The sequence below is a fragment of the Phycodurus eques genome, chromosome 20 (assembly GCF_024500275.1).
Source record: "Phycodurus eques isolate BA_2022a chromosome 20, UOR_Pequ_1.1, whole genome shotgun sequence".
NCBI lineage: Eukaryota > Metazoa > Chordata > Actinopteri > Syngnathiformes > Syngnathidae > Phycodurus > Phycodurus eques.
This window is the reverse complement of record NC_084544.1, coordinates 5,124,301-5,151,223: the sequence shown is the minus strand read 5'-3', so window position 1 is coordinate 5,151,223 and position 26,923 is coordinate 5,124,301. Positions and strand designations below refer to the sequence as shown.

The 26,923-nt window shown below is 39.5% G+C and overlaps 1 protein-coding gene across 16 annotated transcripts in view; it reads right to left on the bottom strand.

Moving 5' to 3' along the window:
* The window catches only part of adgrb2 (adhesion G protein-coupled receptor B2), a 143,042-nt gene that overhangs the window by 16,162 nt on the left and 99,957 nt on the right, over window positions 1–26,923 (bottom strand). For 9 of the 16 annotated variants that reach the window (XM_061665685.1, XM_061665690.1, XM_061665689.1 and 6 more), the window contains 15 exons: window positions 24,075–24,201; window positions 18,999–19,102; window positions 18,675–18,777; window positions 17,712–17,862; window positions 15,695–15,764; window positions 13,678–13,744; window positions 12,301–12,386; window positions 10,373–10,471; window positions 8,416–8,515; window positions 7,882–7,953; window positions 5,776–5,868; window positions 4,127–4,366; window positions 2,102–2,141; window positions 1,719–1,733; window positions 342–514 (listed from right to left, as the gene is read on the bottom strand). In XM_061665685.1, coding sequence (XP_061521669.1) covers window positions 342–514; window positions 1,719–1,733; window positions 2,102–2,141; window positions 4,127–4,366; window positions 5,776–5,868; window positions 7,882–7,953; window positions 8,416–8,515; window positions 10,373–10,471; window positions 12,301–12,386; window positions 13,678–13,744; window positions 15,695–15,764; window positions 17,712–17,862; window positions 18,675–18,777; window positions 18,999–19,102; window positions 24,075–24,201 — 1,540 coding nt within the window. The remainder of the gene's footprint in view (window positions 1–341; window positions 515–1,718; window positions 1,734–2,101; window positions 2,142–4,126; window positions 4,367–5,775; window positions 5,869–7,881; window positions 7,954–8,415; window positions 8,516–10,372; window positions 10,472–12,300; window positions 12,387–13,677; window positions 13,745–15,694; window positions 15,765–17,711; window positions 17,863–18,674; window positions 18,778–18,998; window positions 19,103–24,074; window positions 24,202–26,923) is intronic. The other 7 variants (XM_061665697.1, XM_061665701.1, XM_061665687.1 and 4 more) reach the window with 6 other exon arrangements.

The window sequence follows — 26,923 nt, the reverse complement described above, 5'->3', positions numbered from 1 at the left end:
ATAGCTAGAGTTCATATTTAATTTCGTATTAATGCTGCTAGGCTTCCCTAAGTGAGAGACAAACTTTCTATTTCATGTTTGACTTGATTTGACTCATAGGTTTACAGCCTTGATGGATATCTTCTTAAGTGATTTTTAGCATTTCTGAAACTTATCTGAGGGCACAGCTTTCCACGTAGAAAAAAAAAAGTTTTTTCTTGTGAAAAGTAAGGAAAGTATCTAAGACGACAGTCTTTACAGTATTCCCACAGGGCGGAAGCAACGTGTCGAATGTTTCTCTGCACTGGCTTTAATGTTGAGTTTAAGGAGAACATTATCATTTTAAAATTTTATTCCCATACCTGCACAATAAGGTTGGGAGGCGGGATGTTCCCAGGAAGGGAGCTGAAGTTAACCCCAACTCCCCCGTCCTGATGAACAGCAAGTTTGGGGTCATCGTCATCATCCAGGGATATCCGGGACAAGGTGCCAGTGATGGTGGCTGGGTTACAGGTGTTCACCTCCTTGAAAATGACTGAAGGGACATGAGGTACAAATGGTTCCCATTGGGGGAGCAAGGGACAGGGGGCGGAGGAGAATCGGGATGAAGCATTAGGTTGTCATAAGAAGAGGAGTGGGTGTAAAAGGAGGAGGCCGTGGGCAAGGAGAATTTAGGAAAGAAGTGGAATGAAACGATCATAAAGCGTGGTTTAGAACAGTAAGGGGCGATGCACATGAAGAAAAAATGGTGACTGCAGCTTTGAGTAATTTGAGCTACAATTGTATTTGCCATGAAAAACAACAGATAAATCACAGCAATATCACACTTATTGTGCATGTTGGTCTAATATGGCTCACACTAATTATGAGTTTTGTCTTTTTGACCTTAAGTCTTGTTCCAGCTCCAAATTGGCTGGCGAGCCAGGATTTTTAATAGCTCAGAGAATGACCATCCCCAAAATGAAATAGAGCCAAATTCCCTCATTATCCCATGGTCTCTGATCACTCTGACGCATCAGCAGGACGCCTACTGATGGTGCGCTCTTTTGTCTATTTACTGCAATGCTGCAAATCTGACAAAACATCTACTAATAGTTGCTCGAGGTAAGTTGCCATGCATATTATTTAGGGCAAAGAGAAGAAGCGTTTTGCCCCTCTAAATCTATGACATGCTGATGGTAGATAACCTGTAGGCTATGTCCACACATAAACAGGTATTTAAAAAAAATAATAAATAAATAATTTCTCCAGTTTGCCGTAAAAACTTTTTTTCTATTACAATACAAAAAAACAAACAAATAAACAAACAAACAAAAACAAACATAAAAACACATTAGAAGGCTGTTAACACAGAGCACTGAAAGAAAAATATTTTGTTATTACCTGTATTTGTGTGGCTATCGCCCACCTTCAAATTGTATCATTCCTCACATAAAATGCCAAAGAACTCATGCTAGACCCCATGCTCATTAACCCCCTGGCCCCAAACTCCAAGAGCTAGACTTCAGAATATATGTAGCACGGAATGTTTGAAAAAAAAAAAAGCATCACATGAAATCATTTTGCTCAAAGTGGATTCTACTAATCTAAGTCCTGTCTTTGCATACCAACAAATACACTGAGTATACAATCTAGCTTTGAAAGGATTCAACAGTGAAAGCCATGGGAAAGGACCACTAGGAGTTTATTAATGTTCTTGGTTGGGGACCAGGTAGGGTTAGTTCAGGTGAACAACTTACATGGGTGTCCTCTCTCTGCAAGGGCGTAGGAGGAGGGGAGAGTGACTCTGTGTTAATAGTACTATTGTGTACATCCGAAAACATCCTGGCACAAACACGCACATTCACACTCATGACCAGCGTGAACCAACCAGTCCTTAATACATAGGAATGTTATCATCATGCGCAATTCCACTGTCACATTAAAGCTCACGCTTTCTGAACACACACACTGCATAGAATGAGTGTGATTGATAAGCAAGAGGAATGTCTTCATAGCAGTTGCAGTGCATAAATACGCCATTTCATCACTGTGTATGGCAAAACTAAAACAACTTACAGCTCATTTGCATGTCTGCAATACTAATTGTGTTGAACACAATAGGAAAATGAGAATAACTCACCTGTTTGGCATGCCAAGTCCACGTCCTTCTCAAAATCGGTCTGAGAAAGGGAGGCAAGTTATGTTGAGAAAGAAAAAAAACAACAGTGACTGGGTACAATGTGCACGATAACATTAGGGGGAGCTCGTGTCAGATGATTGATGAGGATCTCAAGCGCCTCCCCTCTCAAATGCATCCATTTAAGGGGTTATGATTGGTTGCCACCGTGATGCAACTGTATAGTTGAGCCAATAAGTAATACCCGCTTGAAGCAAAATAACTTGCTTTTCAGTAAGTTTATCCAAACCCTTCTGAAAACAAAGAAGGATTATTTTAAGAGACAATGGCAGAATGTTGTTAATGGAGTGCTGCCAGTAACGTTCATATTGATTGGTCCTGCTTTCAGTGATCAGTCACATTGCTATCGGCTGGGTGACTTATTCTTGCAGTTAAGTCAAGAATAAACGATACATTAAATACCCTGTATACATGTTATGTACATTATACAGGATATGTATACTGTATTTTACAGTAGCTATATGTAGAGTAACTCGCTCTCACCAAACAATTGACACTGCAGTTCTCTTTAAGAGCTAAACAAGAGCTAAGACAACATCAAGGTAATAAACCTAGAATCACAAATAGACTTAACAATCACAAAATTAGGTAAACATTCATGATCAAATGTAATATTATTAACTATACCAAAAAAAAAAAAAAAAAAATCTGCCTTTACAAATATAATGCTCAGTCTGACTCTGCCAGAAAGACAAAAACTATTAAAAATACCTTTCGGATACAGATCTTGCATGGTATAACACATGATAGTGAAGGTGTACCTAATATTGTGACCAGTGAATTTATTTCTGAACCTACAGTAGCATTCCTTTCTAGTCATTCTGCACAGCACAGCTTGCCCAACTGAGACAAAAAGAAAGGTGCAATGTGTTGTTGAAACACACAGTACAATGAATTAGATGTAATTGCCAGTGATAGTGTTTTGACATGATGCAAATTTGTGTCTTTTAGCCTTGTGGCTGAGTGGGATGAGAAATGTTGATAACGCTCTCACGTCCTGTCCACTAAATATGAGGATAGCATCTGCAGCCCGTTTGCTTAGCACAGTGTTGGAGACGTGAAAACAGTCGTCTCAGCCAGTTTAACTCCATTTCAACATCAAAGTTACTTTTTTTTTTGGTCATGTTCTTCTTAGGTTCTGTACCAAACTTTAAACTTGTATGTGGCTCAGGGGACTAGTTATGACACTATGAGAGAGGTATGTATTGGTGTGGTAGTTTGCAGTGGTGTAGGACTGCAGTGCAGCATACCGAGACGTGCTTCTAAAATGTAGCCCGTGCTGTAGAATTAATGGGGTAAGTGAAATATTAAAAAAAACTCTCAGTATTAAGCAAAGCTTTTCTATACAAGTGCAATCTAAAAGTACAATTATGAACCTATTGTTAAATTAATCTCTGACATTGTCTTGATCTTCATAAGGCCAGAATTTTTGATACAGCTGTTGCATCTCATATTACTGTATATTTGATGTTGAAGGTCCTGCATTTTGCCAAACCAACTTTTTTTAGTATTTGCGATGTAATATTGTCTCTCTCTCAACATAAACGTGTGGTCTCACAAGTTGGTCTTCTACACAGAAGCAACCAATCAGAGGAAAGGGGCGGTCTTAGCCAAAAATGGACAAAGTGGATACAAAACTGGGTCAAACAGAAGTAGCTGTCAGGGGAGCTTTTTCTGGACACTCGTATGACAAAACCAAGGTTTTTTTTTAAACAAAATCGTCACTTTTATACTAAGTCCATGTTAGAGTCATTCTATGGAGATCTAAATATAGGACCTTTAAGTCGAGTGGCTGGTGGAGGTAAGAGCAATATCAAGCTTCGCATCTCTAAGAAAAGAAAATACATTCCTATATTTGCTTATACAGTATATTGAACATTTAATATTTGCCTCAACACACTTTTTACAGACTGCACCTTTCCTCTTCTACATGTTTCACAGACTATATCTTTTCTACTGGTGACATACTGGTTGGCTGGAATTGTGGTTGCAATTGTGGTTATTGTCTGGCATGGGGCTTTGCTCATGCGGATAGTCAAAAACGCAGCTGTGGTCAAGCCCGCGGTCATTGCGGGGTAGACTGTGACAACAGGCCTGCTGCTGGCACGTTGGCGGGAGGAACTGTGGGTGGCACCCAGTTGCGCATGGGCGTGTGCCGTAATGCAGGGAGCCACACTGCTGCTCACAATAGGCCGCATTTGGACCCTTCTGATGGTGCGGGAGAGCACAAAGTTGTCAGTTAAAGCTCTACAAATTTGATTTCATGACCACTATGAAACCAAATTTGTAGAACTTTAACAAGCGATTACTTTTTCACATAATGTTGCTAAACAGTACATTTTATTCAACTTTAACAAGGTGGCATGTGGGACAATGCGCCTGTAAATTTCAAGGGATTAGCATTGTAATGAGATTCCCTGTGAACACTGGAGGAAATGTTGAAGCAAATATACAGTAACTGCTGGTGGCTTTGCCAAACTGTTCTTAATGATACAACATTTTCTTTAAGTACAGATTAAGCAATTGAAACTGGGGGAAGAAAATGAGTTAGTTGTCATGGTAACCAGTCTACAGTGGGACAGATGTGCATGCTAACAACACATTTGTCTAGAAATTAAATTAGCATTGTTTGTCCTTAAATGCTCCTCTGCGTTATGGAAACTAAGCGGGATAAATGCCATGAACGTTTCCCCCACCCTGCAGAGTGAGTAGGACTGCGCAGTTTAACCTAGGACGGGCGATCAGAAACCCATAATCATAACTTCAAACAGATTTGGCCCTTCATTGAGAAATGAATTGCTCCCACTCACATGACATCAATGTGTCTCTCCTGTAATTGGCCAAGCAGTATCAGTGATTTGTTACACAACAAAAAAAAGAGGCACACGCATGTATTATATATATAGTCTTCTATATATATATATGTATAATTATATATATATATAATCATATTCTATACTTTATATCGCTGGCGTCAAAACCTGCTAATCTAGTCAATTTCACATTTTTTCACAAATCAATATTATTTTTTGTCACTAATTATTGACTTATAGAAAGTGTATGAACTGGCTCTTTTTTTTTTATGGAAAAGTAAGGTTTTGGCGGTATCCTGACGCCAGCAATACGCAAAGTGATGTGACTGGTGAAAGTCATTGTCATGCTTTGAACTGTATATGGCGTGCCATTAAAATGTGACAAGAAACCACACGTTTCTTAAATCTGTTACACATAATAGAAAAGGTTAACAGAAAGAAGAGCCCAATAATGGAATCTGACAAGCAATTATCAGTACAATTTAGTGCAATATTGTACAAAAAGGTATTGACTGTAGACAATATTAATTGTAATTATTTTCTTTAACTATATTTCATGGAAAAAGAGAGGATCCAAGTATAGCTGCTTTACAAGTGAAATGTAGCATTTTTGTGGGAAACTGCCATTCTTGTGTGCGCCTGCACAGGGAGCTCACACAGTGATGACCCTGTTACTGGAGATAGGACGATTATTTATATAATGAAGAGCAGTGTTGTACAATTTCCTCCGAAATTATCCCAAGATCTATAAATAGCATCATAAATGGCGAATGTTAAGTGGGGGTGAAATGGATTGCTATTCACCATGATCTGCACCTGTCCATTCTTGCAGGAGTCTGGGGAGTTCTCGCTGTCGTCTTTACATCCCCCCATCCGACAACGCATCGCATCCTGCACCTGAGATGAGTGGCAATGGCGTAGAGGAGGAAAGAGGGAGGGGAAAGAATCATAAATGTCAGGAAGGTGCAGGAAGTAAGCGTCAGTGGAGGAAATAACTGTAGTTAGGTTGTTAGATGTTGGAACAGCTGGAACACCTGGAACTTGTTCCTCAGACATTAACTATGATTAGTTCGGAAGTAGAATTAATCTGTTAATGGTGTTGAACTTTTGCCATTATAAAGTTTTTAAACACTGTACAGGTATTGTTTGTAGCATCATTTAAGCGCAAAATACAATTATTATTATTATTATTATTATTATTATTATTATTATTATTATTCAACCTTACCTAAGGTGAGTACCGAATGTTTAATTTTCCATTTTGGTTATATTGTTATGATTACTATTTTCCTCGTTGTCTTATCGTCACTAATACCTTTGTGAAACAAGGACATAAGGTAAAGAAATCAGGAAATACAATACTTCAAATTGGGATTAAAAGGGAGATGATGATGCTGCAGATCTTTCTGGATTCTTGTTAGATTGTTGCACCATATTTAGTGGTCCAGTGTTTATAGATGTCCTAACACAAGAGCCATCCTAGTGTCATATTTGTTGTCTTCCCATTCAGCATCATGACAACACGAACCAATTATTTGTTGAAGCACCTGTTCTTATAACGGCTTAAATCAAATAAATTGGATCACATGGGAAATTCCAGGCTTCTTTTCCCGTCAGACTCTCTCTATATACATATCTTTTTTTTTTTTTTTTTTTTTTGCCTCAGGAGCGACTTCATTTGTCAGTGTTGCCACTGTCAAATCCCAAAAGAATGTCATGGCGGGGAACAAGAGCACTCATGTACCAAGTGGTGCAAGAGCGAATGAGAGCATCTCTATTCTCACTGGGTGGTCTTATCTGAGTGTACGCGTCGCTACAAATGGATTGGATTGGAGCAGCATCTATGTCTGATTAATACTGCATGGGCAAGCTTATTGCCTCTATTGTTTCCTTCCATCCGTCTCTTCCCTTTATGCCTGTACTCATCCTCAGAGGCGATTGTTCTCCGTGTGTGTGTGTGTGTCAACCAATTCTGCTCCAAATACTGCTCTCTCTCCTATCATCAGCCCATAGTACTCTTATGAATCTCGTCCCCCGCTCTCCTTACAGAAACCTGAATCCCTCATTTTTCCAGCCCGTGTCCCTTACTATTTCTCCGGCGATAAGCCTCCTCCCTCTGAAACCGCATATTTGAATATTCACTCCTCTATGTCTGATCTCAGCAGGGCGTCCGTGTCGCCGTGGTCTTTTCATTCGCCGCCGCAGTTGGCGAAAGCCTTGCCACCGCCGTCGCGCTCGTTGTCTGTTGTGTGCCTCTCACAATCTGTGCACCTTTAATGTCCTCTTCCTCTCGAGCAGGACACGCCTATGTGTGTGCTACTATGCAGCATAAGGATTTTCATACATTTACAAATACTAATGCCGAGATTTAATGTAACCTGATCCCTACCACTTTTTCGGTACTGATTTATTCAGCTGAACGTTTTAATATTCACTTAGAGTATGCGGTGAATTAGGTATCACCATAATGTTGGATATAACAGGATGCATGTGTTGCAATTTTACAGTTGCGGAAACATTAAGAATCCCTTTGTGTGGGTATTTCAATGGTATAAAAACATGTATGTGCATAATAAGTTTGAAATACAGCATACCCTGGGGGCACGGCAAAGCCTGTGGCAAATTTACACTGGGGGGGGAATTAGTGAGGGACTTATCGTCTTATTCCATAAAACATCTTACTAAGCTCCTTAAAGCAGGCTTGGCTCCGACGGACAATACCGCACTGTGATACAGCATTATGAAGACGACACACAACAACATCGGACATAAGCAGCGAGTTAATCCCCGTCAAGTCTGATTCGACGTCAAACTGACCTGGAAGCTAACATGAGCTTTTTTCTAACGTTGATCCCACCTGTTGAAGGCAGCCAGTGCAGATGAGGCTACAGTGCAGGAAATGGAACTCACCTCTCTCCGCATGGCGCAGTGCACGGTGATGATTACGAAACCTTGGACCGAGTCAAAGACGGCAAAGAGGACCTGAGGGAGACACACTGGCTTATAAATATTTACACGACAACTGGATGTACAGTATAGGCAGGCCTATGCTGAATTTACCGCGTTTATTGGACATATGTAAATACACCTACCAGCAACAATATTACGACCACTTGCAGCCATGTAGAACTGCATTGCAACATAGTCAAAGCTGTTGTAACCAATAAAAATGCTGTCAAAACTGAGCATTATTATCATTATAAATGCAAAATGTTTAACAGTTCTTTTATTACGTCTCGTTCAAGTTGTCAAAATGTTGTGCCTGGATGGTGCAAAATTAAAGTGAGTCATCTTTAGTTATAATAAATGATCAGTCACTACTTGGGCAAAGTGCTAATTGTCACTACAAGATGACAAATTAAGGTTGTTTATCATATCCCTACCTTAAAGCAGCTTATGTGCATGTGTTTGTAAACCATATGTCAGTGCTATGAGACGGGTCACCTGGAAAAGTGTCGAGCGGCGATCTGTTATGGCCAACACAGCTGACATCCAAGTTAGGGCCAGCAGAGGAAGAACCACACAGGAGCTCCACAGAGACGCCCTGTAAAAGAACAACGGTGGAAATAGAGGAATAAAGGAAGAAGAAACCGAGCACTCGGCTAGGTCATGTTATTGCATTTCTCTGTCTCATGCATGCGCTCAGTCATCAGTCAGAGGTTAAGCTGACTGGTATACTAAAACCTAATGTTATAACTGTGAAGTGGACTGATGATGTGCAATCGTGGCTACCAGACTGACAACTGCTCCCAATTACGTGGCTTGTGCACACTAAGTGTCACACTGCCAGACTGTGAGAAGACATACTGAGCCTAACAGGGACAAGTAAAGCGGGCAAGTGTATGTGCATGTGGTAAAATGAGTAATGTCAGAGTACACTTTAAATAACAACTTTTAGCGAGAACATAAAATAAAATGTGTATACTTTCTTCTTGTTGTTATTCAGAATCTCTAATAAAGTTAACAATCAAGTATAACTGTCGACAATGTCACACAAGAAGTTAGGTATATTTCCATTTTCAACACTGCTTATCCTGGTTAGGGTCGCGGGACGCTGGAGCCTATCCCAGCTGACTTCGGGCGAAAGGCGGACTACACCCTGAACTGGTCGCCAGTCAGACGCAGGGCACATATAGACACGGACAACTATTCGCACTCACATTCACACTGTCACTGAGTGGGAACTGAACCCCCGCTGCCCGCACCAAAGTCAGGCGAGTGTACAACTACACCATCAGTGACAAGTTAGGTATATTTCACTCCTTAACTATTTATAACTAAAATATGTTCATGTTCAAGCAATTCCAGTCGATTACTCATCTAACTTGTTTTATTATGCCAAAGGCTAGTTTATGTAATCAGCAAAAAGGCAACACTGTAAATATAGCAAATATGAACTTAATAGTTTGTTTGATACACTCAAAGTTACTTTTCCATTAAAAGAAACTCTTTTGTTGGAATAAATTCCCAATAATGTTGTTTATCTGAACAACAAGGTAGAGCAGAATATGGCAGAGAAACAATAAGTGTTGTGGTGGGTGTTTAAGTATAAGTAAATGCCATGTCCAACATACATTCCAAGTGTGGTTACATCATAGCAGGCAATCATTCAGAACAGACATCTGAGCCCTCAGCAGACTAGTTTTCCAAAATACGGTTAAACTCAAGCAGGTCATCCAAGGACAAGACTGATTAAATGCAGGGAACTTCAGTACATTTGATTTAGCGTGAGGCTGCGGAACCGAGATGAGAGTTTACAACATGAGGTACGGCATCACCAGAGCCATAAAGCTTAAACTCTGCAATCGGGTGTTTGACAGCAACATACAGTAGTTTAAAAAAATGAAAACTTGCCCAACATTGTGTTGCCCCCAAGTTTCAGTAATGCTACAAATTAAACAAGTTAAAAGGCAAATTATTCCCAAATACTGCCTGACATGGGTCAGTTTTGTTCTGCATCACCTGAGGACAATTCTCGTTAAATTTGATTACTTGCTGTGCCACTGTTGTTCCTTTGATTGTTATTTTTTATTATTTTTTGGGGGAAACCAGACACATTTAAATGTCATACTACATCATTGCCAACAGCTCGAGATTTAAAAGGAAGGTGCAGAAAGAGAGTAAGAATGGAAAAAGTCTGATGGAGAGAAAGAAAAACAAAACAAAACTAGATAGTGTGCAGTCCCCACAAAGTGAAGGTTTTTCTCTCTATTAATCTTGTACAAAAGGATTAACATTGGCATCACTTTATTAACTGCATTTAAATTCTGAGCATTTTATTGGTGTCATTTGGATTTTGCAGCACCCATTCCTCCAAATATGGGTACGGTGCACTGTCACTTTGTGGTGAGTACAATAAAAAGGGTGGGAGAAAAAGAGAGCAAGATGAAGATGGACTAACATGGCGCTGCTGGCAGTCGAGCTGGAGAGTGCTGTGCTCGAGATCACGCCGCACTTGGAGCATTTCAGGAGAAGTCGGCTACGCGCCTCCACCGGGACACTTTGGGGCATATTGTGCACACACAAACAGACACAAAACAGTGAAGGGAGGGGGCGGCGGGGATGTGTGGAAACAAATGTTCCAGTCATGACAACGGTTCAATGTTTTAGGTTGTGTCAGGAAAACAATCACGAGAAAACAAACAAACCAAATAAAGGGGAAAATAGATAAGGACATCACAATGAGAGGGAGGGGGAAGGGACAACAAAAAAGTGGTGGGGGGAGAAAGAAAGAAAAAGAAAGGCAAATTAAAATCAGATCTTAATAAGTAGCAGCACAGGAAAAAAAATGGTCAAAAGTACAAATACTGATTGAGTGAAAGTGAGAGACAGACGTCGCGATGTTGCAGCAGCGTCATGAGGATTAACAGATTACAATGACACAGACAGGAAATGTTCCAATAATCCAATAATTTTATTCCACTGCCAGTGAGTGCAGGTGCACATTCTTCATTTTAGGCATAAAAGTGCACAAAGAAGCTTTGTCGAGGTAGCGAATGAACAACAAACACGTTGCTGTGGTTGTTTGTTTACAGATGAGAAGAGAATTGTGTGTGTCTTGCGACTTGAAAACAATGAAGCCATGCAGTGGTTATGCTACATTAGCATGCCATCACAGCTCATTGCCTTAATCCCCATAGCTTCATAAGAAAACACATTATGCTAATGATATCCTGTCCTGTTAGCAACACTACCCATTTCTGCTGTAATTTGCTTTACTTGAGGACACAAGGACTCAGCACGCAACAACAACTATTCTTGTTTTAGTGTTGTTGTGAATGTATACTGTATGTAAATAATTGGATCTCACTAGAATGTAATTGGAAATGGTAAAAAAAAAAAAAATTCCGAACTGGACTGTTCATCAACAACATGGGGTTTAATGCACCTGTACAATCTCTGAGAGTTTCAAAAACTCAAAAAGGTTTTGTCTATTTTCTCTTAATCAGATTCATAGCATACCCAACTAAATACTTGTACGCACACAACCTTCTCTCTGTGTGATGTGTGAAAGTGTTTGTAGACAGTTACTTTGTTGTACAGTCTGGTAACAGAAGATTTAGTCAATCTCCCTTTCTGAACTATTAATCAGGGGTAAATAGTTCACTGCAACTGTTGGCAGGGTTAATTTAACTGCAACAACAGTTGCACAAATTTGAATCTCAAATTATGTAGAAAGACAGAAGATGCATGACCAATGAGAATAAGTAGAGAGTAAGAGAAAATATGGTAATGAATGAAATAAGAAGGAATGCAAATGGAAGAAAAATGTGGTGACGGTTGCGTTCACTGACTGTTTCTGGCATGGGCATTATGTGCGTCCGCACTGCGCGGCATTACTCAAGAGGTGGCAACGTATCAATGCTACGTGAAATAGTTTTCTATTGTGACACTTATATAGGGGAAAGTGCGCTCCCTTGCGGAGTCATGCTACGCAGAAAAGATGGAGGGTTGGGAGCAGAAGTAGATTCATGTAATAGAGGGAGCCGATATCATACAAGGATATCGGAGATGATTTGCCGTCAAGGAAGGCCAGACGTTTTTTGTTTTTTTATTCAGTTTTTTTTCTTAATTAAAACTATTCTTTGTTTCTCACACAGGATGTGCCCATGAATAGCACAGATGAACCAGATAACACAAAAGGATCATAAAAAGTTGAAAGAACCAGCGTAAATAACTGATGTTTTGTATTTCGTTTGTTGCAGGAGGGGTCTGAATTTTTCAGACAAAAAGTATAAAACATATTTAAAGCAGCAGAAATCCATTGCCTCATGCGGATGGATGAGTGTGCCTTTGTGTGACGAAACACCTTCTTTGTGGAGTACTTACCCCGCTCGCTGCTTTTTTGACTTGTCTGAGATGCCGTCTCGAGACATGAGCTTGTTAAACACCACGATTCCAATGAGCATATTCACCTGAGGGAGACAGTGGAGAACGTTTGATGAAGATCGCGGGTAATTGCTCGCCAACAGGGACTCTCATCTACAATCACATCTCCATGGCTTTGTATTTTCAGTTGAGTTCTGTTAAGGTGGAATCGAAGATTACTTTTGAATCATATCCTTGACTTAAGAAGGGGAAGTGATAAAGTAAATGCCAGAATGGCTCCCATGCTTAATTTAAAAGATTTTCAAGCTTTTACTGACATAAAATATTCTCTTCTCTTTTTCTTTAATAGACTAACACTAATGACATAATTGCCAATTACACATTGTATTGTATTACACATATCATTAAGATAAACATGCTACAACATTTCAAAGCACTCCAACAATTCAATTTTTTTATGTTTTGAGATTCTAAACCAGATTGTGAGACCACTTTTGTCAGGTTGGGCATGTCTGGGCCCAGCTCTGAGTGGTGCCAGCATAATCGTGGTCAGCTATTTGTCTGAGGTCTGGTTCATTAATTTGGAGTCAGGTCTCATGGGAGGAGTAAGCGCCTTTGCCCGACATCTGCCTCTCAATGCAGCATCTTGTTCAGAGGGCATGGACCACTACAGAGTCGCTAGGCTGGAGATTTGACATGAGTATTGGCGAGACAGAAACACTAGATGAGTGGATATCAATTTGAAAAGAAGCCCACTATGTTCATTTAGGTAGATTATTGCTTGTGTGACCATGTATTTAGATACAGGTCATTAAATAAAAAAAAGATTGTAATCCTAAACATTTGATTGTTATGTATGGTGCAAAATTCAGTAACTGATCGGCATGTAAACATGCGTTTGATAGACTAGAGTGAGAGTTAAGATTTACTTTTGGAAAACTCCTCTCAGGAATTTCCTCACGAAAAATAACCTCACCATAGAAAGAGCCACTTGCAGCAGGCAACAGTAATGAGATATAGTTGTGCGTTTGTAAAATATACAGCTTCACTAAGCGATAAAGAAAATGGATGGATGGATGACGCTTATTGCCATAGTAAACACCAAGTAGATTGTTTTCTTCTGGAAGCATGAGGACTGGAGCACAAAGGGTCTTTTTTTTTTTTTTTTTTCCTGTGGAGCTGGATAAAGATGTTGATCCAGGATTTTTTTCCAAATTGTCAACATTAGCGATAAGATTAACACCACTATTTAATAAAATGTTAAATTAAGACTCGATTCTTTGTTGCAAAATGCAAGCATAGACTGAATGTGGGTGTCTGTGAAGGCGGATTTTTATTTATTTATTTTTTTCAGTTCAATAAGAATAGAGCACTCACCAATACAATGACAGCAGCAGGTCCAACAAAGGCATAGAGCAAACCTCCTTCAAGGGATAACCAGCAACTAGAAGACAAGAGGGACACATATCAGATTGATGCATGAAATGAAAACGGCAATATAAAACCTGCTCTAAGTGACAAGCAAAGTGTATTATGTAGATTAGGTACATAAATTCAACCTCCACCTCTCATGTTGTGGAGTAGAAATCCAAATGACCGTAATTTATTGTGTATGATAGGTAAAAGTCAATAGAGCATATTATACATATATATATACTTATACCAGTACCGAGGGGCTTTGAAAAAATATGCAGATTTTATTCCAGTATGCTACGTAATGTCTAATGTTATACATGTATCCATAATACAGTAAATGCATGCTAGCTTCTCCAGACTTGAACCACAACAACTATTGATTTGAGTCGAACACCATCTTTGTTCTTTGCTAATATGAGAACTCAGGGAGAAATGCATGTTGAGGAAATGACACAACCGTCAGCGCATGCACTTTTCGTTCTAAAAACCTAATGAACTATTAAAATGACTTTATGTCTTGAGCATGGATACCAGTACATCAATGGCACGTAATATACATAGAAGGGAATTCCTAATTTTGCGAGTGCATATTATACTCGAGCGTATGATACACATGAAATTACGGTGATAGTTACGTCCAACAAAGACAGTATTTTGCAATAACCAGTGGTCATGATTCTCAATTAACAATGCTGCAAAATTCCAGGATTTGTTTCTTTATGAAAAAGCCAAAATCATATTCATTGTGGGCAAAACGGCAAAGCTCAGGTCAAAGGGTAATTTCAGATGTCCAGTCTACATATTTAGTCATAGCTTTGATTGTCTGCAGTCTGTGTCCATTTCTGTCCAACCAAATTATGTAATTTCTGCAATTTATTATAATTTCAGTATGTTTTATCAGTTATGTATCTGCATTGGATTAAGTCAATTTACTGCTCTTCAAAGATCTTTCTCTGTCACCTTCTCCCAGATTGTCTGTATGTATGAGGCTGTACCCCTTGCACTTGATTGGAAACCCACTTGTGATGATCCATCTACTGCTTCTGTTCTAGCACCACCCTGAGAGGATTCCACCTTCCGCCTATTTGCGCAAACCTACCTCTAAATGAAGATGCATTGCTGCTGGGGGATTGATCTGAATGCCATTTTCATTCAATCACAATAAATGTTACTTTCGGTCTTTCATTTGATATCTCCTTATTGAACCTCCTGATGGTTAAAATGCCATCTGGAAACGATGAGTTAAAGTACCATGAAGCGTTACGGACCATTTTTCATTCTCTACCACTCCCAACTAGGCTGAAGTAAGGTCTGCCGCAGCCACACTTCAAATAAAGTTGAGCTGAGTAGAGTTGTTATTTGCCAATCCAATCTACAACAGGATTCATTTTATGATTATTTTGTAATTATTCATTGACCAAATTAGATAAGATATTTGAAATGTAATTTTCAGTGGCTTTTTCATTTATCAAGCAGGCAGTCATGCTCATGAAGCATATTGATATGCAGTCATTTTTGCCATTTCAGCAAGTGCATCTGAGGAAAATGCAGCCACCCATTTTGTCACATAGTAGCTTTTATACATAGTAAATATGAAAACCGCTTATAAAAAAAAGAATGATTTTTTTTAACTAAAATTATAAATTATTGATTTTTTAATAAAAATGCTAATATGACTGAAAAAAGGAAATACAATGAAAATGCTCATCTAAATATGGGCAGATTTCCAGAAGTAAAACAAGAAAAAAAAGGTCATTAAAGTGATGCTATCTGGCTCCAATGAAACAGAATTTAAAATACATTGTTTTAGTTTCATAACACTAAAGGTTCCCTGCCCATGCAAGCTTAGAAACATTCTAAAATATACAGTGTCTCAAGAAATAAGTAATAATAAATAACATTGGAGTCCTGTGAGACAAAATATTCTCCAAATGGTGAGACAGGTGGGTCAATAAGAAGGTGAGAACATGGTACTTACTAGTTGACAGTGCCGTAACCTCTTGCTCTGGTGAACCCGACCGACACTGCTACAACTAAGGCTGGAAGACCTGCAAGGCAGAGATAAATAATCCAAAATTGTTGACACAGAGAACACAATCATTTTAATTAGGTTCTCCAAAAAGAATATGAACCCTTTCAATAGTATGCCAAGCAGCCATTTAACATTACACAATATATATATGAATTTTGATTTGTAGGTTACTACTACGCGTGTGCTCCCTGACCCAGAGGGCATGGTGCATAACACAACCTGGCTTTTATCCCGTCTTTGGTGTAATTTATTTATTACATCAGGTGGTCCTGTAACACCGCTATATTTCATGTAACAGATGAAATGTGTGGGTGAGTGTCACATTGTGACATAGTGGACTATGCTTGGCCCGTAATGAGCGTGATTCTGAAATATCCACGTAATTAAGGAAGCTTTGATTATGGTCACGAATGAAAAGCAATTACAACAAGGCACATTAACAAATACGTCGACGGGAAGCCAGGCTGGTCGGCAAATTAGAATAGAAGCATTTTAATTACACAACAATCAATCCAGTAATATATACATAACCTAGGAAACACCAACCGATAGGTCATGTGCTCACACTGCTCTGAAAATCCGACACACATGTGACTCATACCCCAGATCCTGTTTCCATCGTAACGGATTTCAATCACATCATTTAGAGAGAAAATTGCAAACTGCATGGTCGGCGGATAAAGTCTACTCTGGCTGATTGTTTCATGAATTTTATGCATCTTAGCAAAGTCTGTCACGTATTTCTATAGCTATGACATGCAGGCACATGGTCACATCAGTCATTCTGTGACAGTACAAACATCTATACATTCTGCCTCTTTTCTATCAAGGAAGGCCATCAGCAAGGTTGCTGATTAAAGCGCACGGATCAATATGAAGTGGAATGAAGTGAACGGGTGATGTTGGTGTTAATTCGAGCGTCCATGCGAAACATCTTGCCAGTGTGGTGCAGATGTTATCATGTGTTGATTATCCTTTAACATTTCCTGTAGCACCAAGATAAAGTACAATGGGAAAGAAAAAAAAAAAACTGCACAGAGGGGACATCTGGGTGATGCAGAGCAGAATAAGTAGACCAAAGTAATCCCCTCTATGGATATTAAAAGTCATCGTGTGTGTGCTTCTGCGCATTAATGTTTGTGTGTGGCTATAAATTACATTAGAAAGTATGATAAACGCCTTTTGGTAAATTGGGTCCACGCAGGTGCAATTTAAACCTTACAGCAAAGAGCGGGAAGAAAGGGATACAAATGATAATTCAGCAAATTCAGGTTTTACGCATTATGCTGGAAACAATTTCGACACTGCAAGGACATAATCTGTTGCATTTTTATGTAAAATATCTTTGTCAGTGTTCTCAATCAGTGCCTGCTGTCACAGAGCAGCAGCTCGGTCTGTATCCAAGTCATAAAATCACCCTCATGGATCTTCTCAAATTACTCTGGCATATGAAGAGAGCTTGTATTTTTCCGTAAAACTGAAAGAGGTTTATATCACTGTAAAGCGTGATGGCGAATGCCACCAAAATATCATAATTATTAGGAAAGTTTAGGGTTGAAACACTATAGCAAGCTGGTAATTCTATTAAATGTAGCCAAATACACAATCAGTGAGCTCGTAAGGACATGCAGCATTGATATTCATGCCGTCTCTTTTCTCAGTATGTATTAAACTACAAAATTTTGGCATTCTATACATTGATACCATATTATCATAGATTTTACGAACAAAAATAGACTGAAATAATCCGAAAAAACTGGCCGCAATAAGCACTAATGTTTGTCAAGATGGTAATTTGGCTAAAGTTACTGCAGTGAAATACAGGTACTTGGGAAAATACTATTTAAATTGCATGACAAAAAAAATCCCAGCTAAAAGTAAGTACCTTCAAACCCAATATCAAATGCAAAAATAATATTCAAGTTTCAATCATGTGTGGGGCATTGTGCTTGTGGGTTCTCACCCCAGCCGAGGCACAGAAAGCGCTTGCGAATGAGTCGTGACCTCATTTTGCCAATGACCGCCAGGTAGGACTGCCAAGCTTCTGTTAGCACCCAGCAGAAAGAGGCCAAGAAGAAGAAATGGAGAAAGGCAGCAGTCACCGTACAGAGGCCCTAAGGACATCAGAGGGGCGTGGCGGGGGTGGACAATGAAGTATTATATTATAGGTATAAAATGTAACCAAGCTTATTCAAAAAGTTGCAACTCTAGAAATATTTTTTAAACCGACCCACTTGTGAAAATGCGCTTACGATGAATAAAACGGCAGCGACACAAGATTAAACATCCTCGTAGTGTCGCCAGTGCGACAGTATTTTGAGAAAATAATTTCGTAGCTCACATTTACAAGCATACTATACAATCTGAAGATGTAAACATCAAACCAAGAGAAACCTTGAAAGATTTGTGCGTCAGTGAATGTTATGGAGCTACACTGTCGTTTTACTTTTTCATCCACAGACAGGTACACATGAAATTATGAATATAGTTAATTACTATTGTAAAACACAATTTAAAATATAAAGTACACAATTTAAAATAGAAAGTATACATATCGCTACATTAGCAACGGCTGGCTTGGTGTCGCTTTGTCCATGGAAATAATTTTTGTTGTGAAAGCTTGCATGCATTTGGTGTCAAAAGACCGCAAGCTTTGCTTTTTCATCCATAGGTACATATGAAATTGTAAATATAGCTAAGTGTTATTGTAAAACACGATGGTTGGCTACATGCCACGATTAAAATTATGAATAATAATAAAACAAAATACAATTATCATGTTACTGTGCCTACTGGGCTTATATATAAAGTGCAGTACCAGGATATCACTATAGATATTAATTTTACTGTTGACATAACAGTGTATACAAATGTATACATACATTTTGTATTTGTGTGTCAGTACAGAGCAATCAGAGCGCCTTACCTTGCTAAGCGTTTGTGATTGTCCCACCAAAATCAATAAATTGGAGGCTAGGATGGAAAGGCAAAAATTCACCAGGATGATGGACCTCTCTGAGCGGATATACCTACAGGGCATGGAATGAAAAAGAGTGTGAAAAACAGGTTTGAAACAAGTACAATGATAATATATTTCCATAGATTGACTCTCATGCCAAAATCAGGATCCCATTTCCTGTACTATACCAAATTGGTCTATGGATGGATGGAGGAATGGATGGCTAGAGTTACCCTTCTGCATGACTAAACACAATGTTGCATAAAGACATTCAGGGAAAAAAAAAAATACCTCCAGAAGGCAGCATAGATAAGAAGCAGGATCAGCAGAGCAGTGCAGGAGACCCCACAGCCCACCATGAGGGGCACCGAGGGCATGCTGGTGGGACCCATTTCCTGAAGACCCAGAAAGGAAAAGAGTGGAGAGAGAGAAAAAAAAGAATTCCTGTTAGCAGTAGCATCCCATAAACATACCGTCAGTATGCTTTGGGCTTAATGTTTGGCCGTGTTTAAGTTCTCAATCACACGCTTCAGTTCCTCAGGTGACCCGACGTCTCTTTCCTCAAGATTTATCACCGTGCACGCATACACACACCCGCTGCGCTAGGTTTCTTCATGTAAATAAAGGACGCCGTGCGTGTGTGTGTGCCAAGTAATTGAAAGGCTGTATGCCAGTAAGTGTGTCTGCTCAAGATTAGTTAAGAAGGTTCAGTCGGAAGAGTTGAGAGTAAGTGAGGGAAGAAACATATAGGAAGAATGAAGACAAGAGAGTCAAAGCTATTCTCTTTTGTGTTTGTTTGTTATTTTTCTCCCTCTTGCCCATCAAAGGAAGCCAATTTCTCCAGAGGAGAGTGGAACTGGTTGGAATATCAATATGACACACTCACAAACACATTAGAGGAAGCTAACAAATAAAAAATTAAAAACTCCCTCATTTTATATTCTACATTCATCTGCATTGGCAAAGATTTATAACAATGTTGAGACACGGAGAATGACTATTTCATTATTATGTTGAGAGAAAGGCGACATGATGTACACGTGTCGCATATTAGTTTAGCAAGTCAGTTTTGACTGTTAATCCAGTTTTTAATAGTGTGAACTCAACTGCATCCTATTGGCTGGTTCTCCTATTTTACCCCTCCGTAGCTAAACACATAATCTTAAAGTATGATGCAATTAAATGCACTGCTACAGAACAACAATAAATGTAATGTAGATTGTGACGGTATACCTAATTTTATTGCTGCTATCTGGATCAGTGGATCGAATATGAAAGTGCACATGGTTGGGATAATTTTACTCTTAAATTAGCCTCTACCAGACAAGGGTAAAGAAAACACTACCCTCTTGTGTAATTTACTCTACTTAAATCCACAAATTGTCCCTCAGCTCTTCATTGTGTCAATTTGTCCAACAGTGTTTTCCTAATTGGTTAGGTTATAAGAGGGTGATGTGATTATATGTGTCTATTTTCATTACACTACAGTACAAAGAAGGAAATACAAATTGGAGTATAGGCTGCAGAATCATGCAAAGGTCTTTTTGCAGTTGGACAAACTATTTTCATATAATTTTGTTATCTTAATGTATTTGTCTAAGAAGAGGGGAAAAAAAGTAAAATACACCCACATAGATTATAAAGTATGCATGGCGCCTGATTACCAGTGAGGGAAAAGATTTTCAGCAAAAAGTTCCACACCTTCCCCACTCCAGCTTTTCACACTGATAATTCCTGCTTTTTCTCTCCGTCTCCTTTTTTTCTCTCCCCACCCATGTCGTCCTCAGTTGCCCCTTCTACCGGCTGTGACTTATTCCGACTTTTTACTCAACTCTGTTTTTCAATTCCTCGCACGTTTTGAGGAAATTGTGAGGACTGATAGAAGCAGTAGAAAAAAAATACATCACTTGATAAGTATTTACACCAATACTTGTACTATCTTGACGCGATAAAAGGCTTTAAATTCTTTGCAGGGAAATTTTTATTAAGCCTATATTTTGGTATTCATTGTCACATCTTTGTTCTTTGTGGTTTATTGTCGTGTCCCACCGCCCAAAGTGGTACTCATCCCATTCCCCTATTGATTTACTGAAGAACAAGAGGTTCCATCCCTCCATTTTCTGAGCCGCTTCTCCTCACTAGGGTCGCAGGCGTGCTGGAGCCTATCCCAGCTGTCATCGGGCAGGAGGCGGGGTACACCCTGAACTGGTTGCCAGCCAATCGCAGGGCACATACAAACAAACAACCATTCGCACTCACAGTCAAACCTACGGGCAATTTAGAGTCTCTAATTAATGCATGTTTTTGGGATGTGGGAGGAAACCGGAGTGCCCGGAGAAAACCCACGCAGGCACCGGGAGAACATGCTAACTCCACACAGGCGGGGCCGGGGATTGAACCCGGGTCCTCAGAACTGTGAGGCTGACGCTCTAACCAGTCGGCCACCGTGCCGCCAGAACAAGAGGTTATTTGTTTAATTTGCAATATACATGTGTGTGTGTGTCTATCCCCATGCTCCTTGTGAGTGTTTTCATTTTGTGTCTTTGTTTGATTGTTTGGGCGATTCAATAAGCATTCTGAAAACCCATCACTTATGCACCTAGTAGAAGTTAAATTATCATCAGTCTTCCTGATAGCAACTTTATTAATTATGTGTTCACACAATCAGGCAAAGGGCCTTCCAAGCCAACACCAAAAAAATATAAAGCTTAAAAATAGATCGAACTCATTTGATAAACTGGAGGCATAAAATGTTAAATTGACTTTTATAAAGCCAATAAATGTGTCAACTCAAAATCCCAGAATCCCCTTAAGGACTGTTGAGCCAATGAGTCCATACACATCTGCAGAGTTTGCATTCCCTCAGCACTCATTTTGGGAATCCAGTTGCCTGGGTTTATTGTATGGCAGCATGACCTTAATCAATCAACTCCTCTGCCTGCACCTTTGTTTCTCCCTCAGTCTTGTCTTGGTGATAGACATTCTGGACAGAGACACACAGCGCACACGCTGAAATCTCAGAGGCTCTGGAAAGTAAACAAGATTAACTGGCTAACCCTCACTCCACTGTAAACGGTCTTTAATGGCAGCACTGCTTCTCAATCCCCCCACCCTGCTTTTTTATTAAGCATGGAGGTTAATCCTCAGACCCCAGCTTAACCCACTCTGCCTCGTCCCTCGCACCGTGTCCTGAGCAAGCTGTCAAAGTTGAACAGATGACACTCTCTGCTACGACAGACAATTATGCGCGTAGAATTCTTTCATTCTGTGTTCACATACCCAACAGTAGTGGCTGAGTGTGATGTGTGTCTGGATCAGACAGTGTCACGTGTTACCTAATTAATTCAGTCGATCTCTCGTCGTTTAAGAGAATCCCAATTTCATCTGAAATTGAAAGCTGAATGTGAAGGACCCTAAAGCTACAAAGTGCACTTAGCGCTGGTCGCAGCAGCTCCTGACTGCATGGGTGCCATTTACATAATGGCACTGACCCATACCTTCTGGTCCTAAGTACTGGCATTAATGGTTTGTCCCAAAAGTCAATGAGCATTTGAGCTTGCGTCCTAGTTCATGCAATACGGATGGCTTGGTTGTGTGGTTAAGGGAAAGGACGATAGCAGTTTGAAAAGTCAAAGAACTCAAGCATACTTACTGGTAGCAAGTAACCGCTACCATAACCGAGAATAACCATCCCAAAGGTGTTTCAGGCAGATGAGCTTGAAACAAAAGTGCTTAAGAGAAAACTAAGGATTCTAATCCAACACTTGACCGATTGGTTAAGAGATATGTCCTCAGAATAATGGGATGTACAAATATTAACGATACAGTTTATTTTCACTGTTCTGTGTCATGAAAAAATATATATTTTTACAGGAACCAGCTTGGTAAAACATTTTTAGAAAATTATAGCTGGCCACAGTTTGTGACCAGTAACTTTGTAATTCGGATAACAGCAGAATGCTTAAAAATAAGAAATAACTTATATATATATATATAAATATAGCATATTTGGCATAATACTTAGTATTTGGCATGGAGTTACTCAATAGAAAGACATGCAACTAAAGACTAAATGCTGGTAATGTTCTTTATGGCTCTCGCTTAATAGATCTCCAGTCAAGCTTGCAGATCTTTAACAGATTGATTAATATATCATTAATTAATGTGGCAATATGCAAACCTCTGTATTGGTTCATCCATCTCCTTTTCTTTCTCTGCACCTTCTTATTTTTCTCTTACAAATTAACACCTATGTGCCTCTTATGTTTGTTACATGTCCTCCATTTTCACCATCTCCTTTCCAGCTGCATGACACCTGGAGTTACCCTCGATGGACGGATGTTTTTTTTTTTTTTTTTCAGGCTCGATTTTAAACATCAAGAGAGGCAATGCTGGCAAACTACCAACCCACTACCATCACTTATACACAAAATCCCACATTCACACAAACACTGTCTTTTTGCAGTGCCGCGTTATTGCAGTGAACATTTAGTGAATGTTGAATTCGGGGAGCTGCGTCATAAAGTGAGAAAAACTTCTAAAAGTCAGAGTGAAAACTGGCTTTGTGGGGGACAAAATGTGTGGCATTAAATATTAAATAGTTCCTGGTAAAAAATAAATAAAAAAAAAAAGGCTAAAACTGGGAAGGTAGAAGGTGTGTTACACAATTAATTAAATAGAATCTGGTGGTGAATGGGCCCTGTAGTTGTTAGTCAGAGCAAAGTAAACCATGGCGCTGTCAGGTCTTTGGATTGCCCATTAGCACTCTACAAGAGAGTGGGTCAATCTATAAGAACATGTGCCCCCCAATGACGAAAAAGCCTTTTTCAATCATGTCAAACACACACCACAAGCTATGTGAACTATTTATAGCAAGTTATGCACCTCAGGCAAAAACACATAAAGTCCCAATAAAATATTCTGTCCTCTTGAAGCCTCTTCTCGTCCATCACATGCACACCAAAAAGTGACCTTTACTAAGCTTGAGATCAAATGTTGAACAAAATCACTTTTGACAACTGCAAGGCTGCATTAAATCTTCTGCTATGACAATGTTTTATCAATGACAGCGCTGTTCAATTTGCAAGCATTGACTTATGGATGGAAAGGTGCTTGCTAAAAAAAATAATAATAATAAAAAAGTTTGCCACCTTGCATTCAAACTTCACCTACATCATCCATCACAAGCTCACTATAATGACAAGATTCTGGCACCCACAGAGCCTGCTGGTGTAATCCAACTAACAGGTGATGCCATCTAAATTTATACTACGCTAACAGCTCCCTGACCTAACCCTTGATAGTAGGTGCCTAATTAGCCTCCCCCAAGTCCCAAATAGTATATCAGATTATGTGGTGGTGACTCACCGGCTCTTTAGCTTGCTGCGCTAACACAGCGTAGGTGGATATCCTGCTGCACAGGCATTTGGTTTGGACAGTGGTTGATGTGAGTGTTTGGCAGCCTCCTGTGCCCCAGTTTTCAGCGCCAGCTTCCCTGTAGGTGGAGAGAAATGGGAGAGGGGGGTGGGGGGTAAGGGGTGGCATAGGGGACATAAACAGGGATTGTGAGTATCATACGGTCGTTACAAGTCTATAAGAACATCCAGCTATGAGGGACAGAAGGAGGGACAAAGAGTCTCATGGGATAAACCTTCGCTGTGGAGTTCAACAAGTTCCTCCAGTGATCCATTCAATCTTAAGGTTTAATATGCACAATGCGCTTGTCCTCTTTCACCCTGTTGGCATTGGCAGCCACTGTCACTCATCTTGTTCCAGGTGTCCGTGTTTAGCAACCTAAACATCCGCCTTATTTGTTCCTTTTAATTCCTGTTTCTTTTGGAAGAATTATTTTGAGACTTTAGCTGGCACAAATTCAAAGGTAGATAAGAGCGAGGATTCTAGGATCAGAGGTTCAGGGGTGATGAGCTCCTGTTTTAGTTGTGAAAATATTACGACTCAACCAAGTACAGTATGTTTATACACTTTTTCAGCCTGTTTAAAAAAAAGACATAGTAAAGATAAATAATCTCAAATTTTAGGGGTGCTAGGATCAATTTAGGGGTGCTTGAGCATCCCTAAAAATGGGCTAGAAACGCTCATGGTTGATAACACTTGAGTCAGTTAGTCATTTTGTCCACCCAACATGCATTCACTTTTTTAATTAAACATAACTTTAAATATAAAAGTATTTATAATCAACATTGTTTCTATAAATGGCACGTCTTCGATTTGCAGGCAGCCAGTTCGGGTTATACCCTGTCTGTCGCCTAAAGTCAGCTGAGGTGGGCTCTGACTCACCTGCAACACTAATGAGGATATGTGGTACAGAAAATGAAATTTAAAAAAAAGGTGAAATTTAATTACTTAAACACTGGTTTACTTCAACACCTTTCAGCGCTTTCGCAAGGAACTTAATTACCTCCTTTTCAAAGTGATAGCAAAGAGTACCCTCACCAGTGAATGGATGGGAAATGCGATGCATTCAAGGTTATATAAGCACTCCAATGCATTTGGATTGGCAAATTAATAGCAGCGCACAAGGGGGCACTCTGGCGCATTGTGTACCTGATTGCGTGCCTCTTTAAAAGTCGGGCTTTGATAGCAGTGGCTTGATTGTCTTCACATTGGTGCTTCTAAAAGTACAACCAATGGGCATTTATTTAGTTACACCTGCACAATATTGGCATCAATTGCAAGAACCAGATCAAAAATACAGTACCTCTATTGATATAATAATGATAATAACTTTCAGAGAGGTATTAATTCAACAATATATTAATTCACTGTAGTCTAGTCTTGTAGGAGTGCTTCTGGACTCTTAGCCAGTATTTCGGGACATCTCTTCCTCTCAGCGATGAGGGCAAAAGCTCCCTCCACTCCAACACAGAGCTTTTACTTTTGGGACGTGAAGACAAAACAAATCTGTTCAATTAGATCGTTGACTATAAATACATATGGATGGCTTGTCTCCAGGTCCCGTTCACCGTACCAAAATTAAGCCAACAAATCCCGGATAGCCAGAACCGAGTGTTTTGTAGTGATGGGCAGAGGATGCCATTATATCAAGGTCCTGTCTGACACTGGCAGTGCCTGTTGGGAATCTCCTCGACGAATGAGTCACAATTTTGATGTTGTTGTTTCCCAAATAGATAGCACAGAGGAGGCAGTGATTATGGTAAATCCTACAAATCAGCCCATTATATTTTTATTTTACGTGTGACTTTAAGGCAATTTTAGCCAATGTCTTCATGAACACGGTTTTGCACATTGGTCAACACAACCTTGGCCTCAAGGTCAGGGGTTACACGACCAGTTTCTTTAGCATCCACTCACTAATCTTTTTGCAGTGGGGCAAAACATTTGGTGGACAGACTAATTTTTTGTCAAATGTCTGCACATTGATAAGGTACTGTGAAACTACAAATGGTACAAACCACAGGAATTAAATGTATTGTTCGTGCAGTTTGGCCTAAGAGAAAGTACTGGTAATATCCCGAGTCACAAAGATGACAGTCTACAGGCAGTTTGTCAGGCATGTATGTATAAAAGATAGACGACAGACAGAGGCAGAGCAGGGGAATATGGTGGGCATTTTAACGATTGAGTCAAATCATCCCAAGAGAATTAATGAGTTACATATGCATAAACCCTCTGCCCTTCTATGTGTTAACTTTTAGTTTGATTTCAAGAAGGTTAGCGTGGTTTTGATTTACAGACTTTTAAACAGACAGTCATGGATTTGCACAGAATTAGCGTCACGGTATGCCGCTGCGGCCACATTACATCCTATCGTAACTTTGAATTCATCAAACTAATTAGCCCTTCAATCTGGGTAGTAGGTGTTATTTCTTATAGGCTTCATCCGTTAATGTTGGTTGAGGTCATCAAAGAAGATATTACATGATAGTGAGTTTTATGACATTGTTCTGGTTAATATTATACTGTATTATGTTGTATGTTTGTGTCCATGTACATGTACCCAGTAACGTTATCATGTTTTTGGAGTCCATTCTAGTCACATGTGAAGTTGGGTAATGGCAACCAACTCACGACATGGTTTGGCTCAAGACCAATCCAGCATTCCTGCACCCCAACCATCAGTACTTTGATTTACCTTCAGAATTTATTTAATTTGTATTAATTGTTGACTTTCCTCTAATTAAGGCAGATTTGATCTGTTTATGTTGTTGCATTTTTACCAATAAGTGGAAGAAACC